The sequence below is a fragment of the Nanorana parkeri genome, unplaced genomic scaffold (assembly GCF_000935625.1).
Source record: "Nanorana parkeri isolate BGI_ZX_2015 unplaced genomic scaffold, ASM93562v1 scaffold1433, whole genome shotgun sequence".
Taxonomy (NCBI): domain Eukaryota; kingdom Metazoa; phylum Chordata; class Amphibia; order Anura; family Dicroglossidae; genus Nanorana; species Nanorana parkeri.
The window spans coordinates 40,204-47,255 of NW_017307701.1; the positions used below are offsets into that span (position 1 = coordinate 40,204).

Genomic DNA, 7,052 nt, shown 5'->3' on the forward strand with positions numbered 1-7,052 from the left:
TTTGCGCTATGTTTTTTGTGGATCCTAATTTGTGGATCCTAATTTAGCTGGCCGACGACTGCCTGAGGATCCCGACACTCGCGGCACCTCAGGCAGTCGCCGGCCAGCATGACTGGGGAGAGGATTGCAGGTTCAGTGTCCTTAGGTTCCGTGCAACGTTTCAGTGACCTTAGGTCCCGTGCGACGGTGCAGTTTTTGACTTGTGGCCGCACGGAAATGAAGGACCCCTAAACCTCCCTTCTGCTCCCACCCCTGCCCCCCTTCTGGTGTGGGCCCCATAGGCTGGTAGTTACGCCACTGGCCAACACACAAAGTGATACATGATACCCTGTTTGCTTGCATAAAAGTATTTGTAATCTAAATGTCTATTTATGCTTTTTCAGACTAAAGTGAATATATGGGCACTGTTGACTTTATTTTTTCTTGTTTCTCTGTGTTACTATTTTATATTTATGTTCGTTTATACTGATTTTGAAAATCAAAGAATTTATAAAAAAACGACATACACAGGGGTATTGTTTTTATTTTAATTTTATCTTTAGTTAGGGTCCAAGGTACCCTGTTTTCCTGCCCAATGTCATGGGTCAGGTAATAATTGCTACTTATGCTATCCCCTACTATACCTGAACTGGAGCTAATGACTGCATTATATGGTGTTCAACCCTGGAGATGACAATTGTATCAAGTAAAGCTTTCCATAGAGCATCTGGTAGATCGGTGTAAAAACTCAGAGATGCATTGTTAGTAAAATAAACTAGTTCTTTATTGCACTTTAATCATAACTTTTTGAAATGACACTGGTATATAGGAATTTAATTACAGTTATAAAATCTTAATTAAATAAAAAAAAAAGAGAATTAAGTATAAATTCCTTTTTTAATGTTAGTCAATGTACTGTGATAGCCAACGGAATCCTTCCCCATAGCCTTGTCTCTTCAATATGCTGCACATAAACACTTCAATAGGTCTGGAGTTTAGCTGCTTCTGCGGTACTTTCCCCTGAGAATGAGAACGGTCCATTTTACAATATGAAAATGTAATACATAATGATATAATCATTTCTAATAGGCAATCCTTGTAGACTTTTTAAGGGAATGTATACAGTTTTTTTATTAAATGTATATTTATAAACTGAATCAAAACTTAACCGTGACCACTAGGTCCACCTTCTCATAATGCATTGCCTTAAAGTGACATTAAAGTAAAAAATGTTTTTCCCTCCCCCCAATGTTAATGTCAGCACTTACCTTAAATGAGGTTTCTTAATCCGATCTTCTTTCTTGTCCTTTTAATCTGTCCCTCCAGCGCTGCGGCGAGTCTCCGATCCAGCGCTGACTCCTCTGGGCTTGCTGGCACTTCCTGTCCTACGGTGTCTGCATGCGGGTGCACGCGTCCATAGGCTTACCTTGTGTCTCTCCTCGCGTCCCGGCCAAAAATGTGATCTTCGCATGCGCCCGCCCCAAGATGCTTTGCGGACGCCCCAAGAGATTTTTCACATTTTCGGACGGGAGCGCGCGGGGAAGATACGGGTAAGTATTAACCCTTTTCAAATCATTTTTTTAAAACACTTTTTGCATATACCTACTGCTTGCTAGCAGTAGATATATGCAAACACCCAAGGCTTTAATTATCCTTTAATGCTCCCGCATTAGGGCAACATGCTTCCATTTGTTAAGGTGTGCTTAACAGTCCTTTTAAAATGAATGCAGCCTATTCATTTTAAAAGGACTGGCACCACACCTTAACCTAGAAAATTCTAACTGACTTTTTTTTTTTTTTTAATGCAGTACATGGTACATATGTTGTGGTTCACTGAAGAGTAGGTGTGTTGCTTACTACTCTAACAGTATGATTGATTGCCATGCAAAATGAATAGCATTGCACCGCAATCATAAAGCACAATTCTGAATGGGTCTTTTAAAAAAAAAAATTCCTTCAAAGGGGCAGTGCAAAGAGCTTCATGACTATACTGACAGGTATAGGAATGTCTATAACTCGTCCACGCCATCTGGGGACGATAGTGCTGTGTGAACGGCATCCACCTGGCTATTCGCCGGGCAGAAGTTTTATAAATTAAGCTGTACAGTGTATGTGTGTTGTGCAATAATCAATGACAAGCAATCTAGTACAAGAACAGCACAATGACTGTTCGTTATTGTACTCTTTTGGAAGTTCAATATAAGGCGATGTCAATAGATGTGCATGTTAAAGTAAATATTTCTTAGGTGGCTTATCCTGTAATCGTTATTCCCATTGCAGCCTTTCAGCAACTGGCTACTTAGAGAATGTGACATGAATCCAGCAGGCAGATAGAGATAGCAAAATATGTATTACACCAAGCCTATAGGAAATGTTACCTTTTGGTAAAAAAAAAAATATATATTTCTCCAACATGCTTTCAAAAGGCTTTTCAGAACTCCTGATTCTATGCAGCTTATCTGATATAGGACCAGAGATTTTTCAGTACATACAACAGAATAACATTTTGATTACAGGGCAATACCTTCCCTGTAGTATGCCCGTAAAGTCCGAATGTGTGCAGTAGCCTTTCTTCACTGATGGCTTCTGGTCTATCAATCTTGTTGCCAAGCAGCAGGACTGGAACACTGGCAATGGTTTCATCTGCAAGTAGAGCCTAAAGCACAAAGAATAATGCTTGTTATTTTTTTTTTCCAAAACATTGGTGTGTTCAGTATCCTTTGCGGAAATTTTCCAAATTAGAGGGTAAAGTAATGCTTATATTTCGCCTGTTTTAAATAAAGCTGTATCCACACCTTTGCATTATGGTGCAATTTTTGACTGATGCCTTATTTCGAATCAATTGAAATGCATCACACCACAAGTAAACACATGTTGCAGTGAATTTTAACACTTATTGTAATGCTTTTTTCAGTGCATGTCAACTTGCAATATGTTGGAAGTCAAGACACAGCAAAACACCAAGCAAGCAATAAGCTCTATGCATAGTGTAGTAGATAGGGATTTATTATATAAGAATCAACAGTTGCACTCACTTACTGGAATGTTTAAACCATTGTAGATAAAAAAAAAGGAAGTCTTCAGTGGCCTACAGCAGCAAGTCTCGACACAGCGTGGGTCATCTGGAGTTACCAATGCATTTAAATCAGTCAGGGGCGGATCCAGAGTCTCGGGAGGGGCGCTTGCAGAAAAAAAGTCCCCCCACATCTGGCTCTGACACTGCTACTGTGCCCATCTCTATCCTCTCCCACCTCTGTTTCCACCCCCCCTGGCTCTTCCATTGCCACTGTGCGTATCCCTCTCCCACTGCCACCTCCGTGTCCACTGCCCCCCATCTGGCTCTTCCACTGCTACTGTTCCACCCCTTTCCTCTCCCCCCGCCTCTCTGTCCACTGCCCCCCCCCCAGCTCTCCCCCCGGGGTACAACGCACTCACCTGGCCTCTCCTTCTGGGATGTTTCCGCCACTGTCAGCCTTGGGCGGCCTGTACTCACACAAATTAGGCAGCTGAAAAGCCCCAGCGTGGGCTGAGATGGCCGCCTAATTTGCCTGAATACAGTGCAGCCTCTGCTTTGGGTCCTGATTGTTCGGTTCAGCCGTGCCCAGCAGAGCGGCAGAGGGTGGGAGCGATAATTTTGTCGTGGGGGTGGGGGGTTATGGTGGTATCCCCGGATCCGCCGCTGCAGCTTTGTATAATGTATTGCTGGAATTCAGTGGCGTAACTAGAACCTTCAGCTCCCCGATGCAAGAAACTATGAACCCCATGGCACTGTGTGGTTAACAGGAAGGCTGCCGAGGTCCCCAGCAAGCGCGGGACCTCCGGCAGCAGCTTCAGTTTAAACATTTTGTGCCGGTGTTCTGTCAAGAACGCCGACCCAGTATCTGCGTTTGCTCACAGATGAGATTAACGAGGAAACCGGCATTTATTTACAAAGTATTTGTTAGTAATTATTAATTGTGTCCGTTAATATGCCATCCATAGCAGTAAATGATGGATGGAATATTATTAACAGTCACAATTAACGATTTAAACTAAATACTTTGTAAATAAATGCCTGTTTCCTCGATAATATTGGTCTGTGCGCAAGAACAGATGCTGAGGTCGGCAAATTCGACTACGTCGGCAATCTCGTCAGAACACCGGTATCTACGTTTAGTATCGGGGCATTTTCACGATTATGCGCAAAATGCCCAGTATTGGCACTGACTGCATACCTACTTAAAAATATAATGCATTGCTGGGACTTGTAGTCCTGCATAGGTGGTGCTATTCTGCATTGCTGTATAATTACAGCAATACATTATAATAAAAAATCAGCAAAGCAGAATATAGAATACAGATGTCACCAGCACACCAGCACGATGGGACTCTCAAATCAGTGCAAATCAATTTATTAATAGATACCACTCAGAATATGATATTGAATATTGATATATGAATATTGATATTCTGAGTGGTATCTATTACTAAATGGATTTGAACTGATTTGAGAGTCTCATCGTGCTGGTGTCATCTGTATTCAAAAGTTGTTCCATGTGCGGCGCCATCCGTGGTCACTTCGAGCACCCTTCAATGTCTTACGATTTCCGGTAAGGAGTGCCACAGGATTCATGGATATTTGCCCTTCCCGGTCCAGACTTACCCGACTCTCATGCAGGACCCTCTTCCGTGTCTCGGCGGCCAGGGGGCGGGGCTAGGTGGAGAGGGTCCTCACACAGCAGAATGTGCTGCCTGGCAGTGCCTGCAGCACATTCTGCTGGACTAGTGACAGTCTCTCCAGCCCCGCCGCACAGCCGCCCGTACACGGGTGGCAGAGCAGCGGGAAAGGAGTGGCACTATCTCGGGGGGGGGGGCTTTTCTTCCTCTCTGGGCCCCCCCCCCAACAGGCAGAACGCCAGGGCCCAGTCGCAATTGTGACCGCTGGGACCCTGGTAGTTCCGCCAGTGCTGGAATTTCTAGTCCTGTATAGCTGGTGGTATCCTGCATTCCGGTATAATCATTGTACCGGAATGCAGAATGCCACCAGCTATACATTTTACATAAAGTCAGCATACCCCCAGCCACAGTCTCCCAATCCCCCCTCCCCCGGACCAGCCATTACCCATAGACCACCCTGGCTCACCTAACTCCTGCAGAACCTCTTTCTCCCGAGTCCTTGGCGGCCAGTGGAGGGGAGGAGCGCAGGAGAGGGTCCTCACAATGACCCCAACAGCAGCATGTGGTTGCCTGGCGGTGCCTGTAGTCTATACAGGTTCCGTCAGGCTAAACACTCCTTACCAGAGGCGGCTCTTTAATTAGACAAATTAGGCGGTCGCCTTAGGCCTCACGCTCCCGAGGGCCTCGCAGCCGCCTAATTAGCCCTGCCGGCACATTACCTTGTAGCCATGTAACGTTATGAGCTCTCAGCCCTGTCGCTGTCAAACTGAGACTCTCAGTTTGACAGCGACAGGGCTGAGAGCTCATCCATTTTTTTGTTCCGTCCATTTGACCGGTGGACTTCTGGAGCTCCGCCCACCAACCAATGGGAAGAGATCTCTCCCATCCAACGCGCAAGGATCCCAATCTGGCTGGGAGGGAGTTTCGTCAGGTGCAAATGGACGTAGACATAGTCAGCAACGGCTGGTCCTGCACGCTCCCGCCCGCGAGATGCTCCCTGCACAGTCCTGGTGAGAGACAGCCTTCACAAGCTACAGCATAGGTGAGAGCCTTGTGGAGACCCTAGAGAGCCCTGGTTTGACCAGGGCTCTGTGGGGTCTCACCAGCTGTCTGTGGGGTCTAACTAGGCTGGTTAGATCCCAAAGAGCCCTGGTGAGACCCCCTCAGAGCCCTGGTGAGTCCCCAGAGAGCCTTGGTGAGACCCCACAAAGCCATGGTGAGAGCCCATGGAGCCCTGGTGAGAGCCCTGGTGAGACCAGGGCGATGTGGGGGTCTCAGCAGGGGACTGTGGGGTCTACAAAGGCTCGTTAGATCCCTCAGAGCCCTGGTGAGACCCCACAAAGCCATGGTGGGAGCCCTACGGAGCCCTGGTGCTTTGAGACACCCACATTGCCCTGACAAGACCCCATGGAGATCAGGGCTCTGTGGGGTCTCACCAGGGCTCTGTGGGGTCTCACCAGGGCTCTGTGGGGTCTCACCATGGCTCTGTGGGTCTAAGAAGGCTGATTAGACCCCACAGCGCCCTGGTGAGACCTCACAGAGCTCTGCTACCCAGGTGAGGCCCCCTCAAAGCCCTGGTGAGAACCCACAGAGCCCTGTGGGGTCTCACTAGGGCTCTGTGGCGTCTCACCAGGGCTCTGTGGCGTCTCACCAGGGCTCTTTGGTGTCTCACCAGGGCCCTTTGGTGTCTCACCAGGCTGGTGAAACCGCACAGAGCCCTGGTGCAACCCTACAGAGCCCTGGTGCTGGTGAGACCCTACAGAGCCCTGGTGAGACCAGGGCGATGTGGGGTCTCACCAGGGCTCTCACCTGTGGACTGTGGGGTCTCACCAGTGGACTGTGGAGTCTACAAAGGCTTGTTAGATCCCTGGTGAGACCCCACAGAGCCCTGGTAGCACGGCTCTGAGGGGTCTAACCAGGCTGGTGAGACCCCACAAAGCCATGGAGGGAGCCCTGGGGAGACCCTACGGAGCCCTGGTGCTGGGGAGACCCTATGGAGCCCTGGTGCTGGTGAGGCAACACAGAGCCCTGGGGAGACCAGGGCTCTGTGGGGTCTCACTAGGGCTCTGTGGGGTCTCACTAGGGCTCTGTGGGGTCTCACTAGGGCTCTGTGGGGTCTCCCCAGGGCTCTGTGGGGTCTCACCAGGGCTCTGTGGGGTCTCACCAGGGCTCTGTGGGGTCTCACCAGGGGCTCTTTGGTGTCTCACCAGGGCCCTGAGGGGTCTCACCAGGCTGGTGAAACCGCACATAGCCATGGTGGGACCCCCACAGAACCTTGCGGAGACCCTACAGAGCCCTGGTGCTGGTGCGACCCTACAGAGCCCTGGTGAGACCAGGGCGATGTGGGGTCTTACCAGGGCTCTCACTTGTGGACTATGGGGTCTCACCAGTGGACTGTGGGGTCTACAAAGGCTGGT

General features: G+C 48.6%; 1 protein-coding gene across 3 annotated transcripts in view; it reads right to left on the reverse strand.

Moving 5' to 3' along the window:
• Positions 1-776: 776 nt before the first annotated feature.
• SAR1B (secretion associated Ras related GTPase 1B) overlaps positions 777-7,052 on the reverse strand; it is a 114,336-nt gene continuing 108,060 nt past the window's right edge. For all 3 annotated transcript variants that reach the window (XM_018569955.1, XM_018569956.1, XM_018569957.1), the window contains 2 exons: positions 2,504-2,635; positions 777-999 (listed from right to left, as the gene is read on the reverse strand). In XM_018569955.1, the coding sequence (XP_018425457.1) occupies positions 883-999; positions 2,504-2,635 (249 nt within the window). In that variant the 3' untranslated portion in view covers positions 777-882. The remainder of the gene's footprint in view (positions 1,000-2,503; positions 2,636-7,052) is intronic.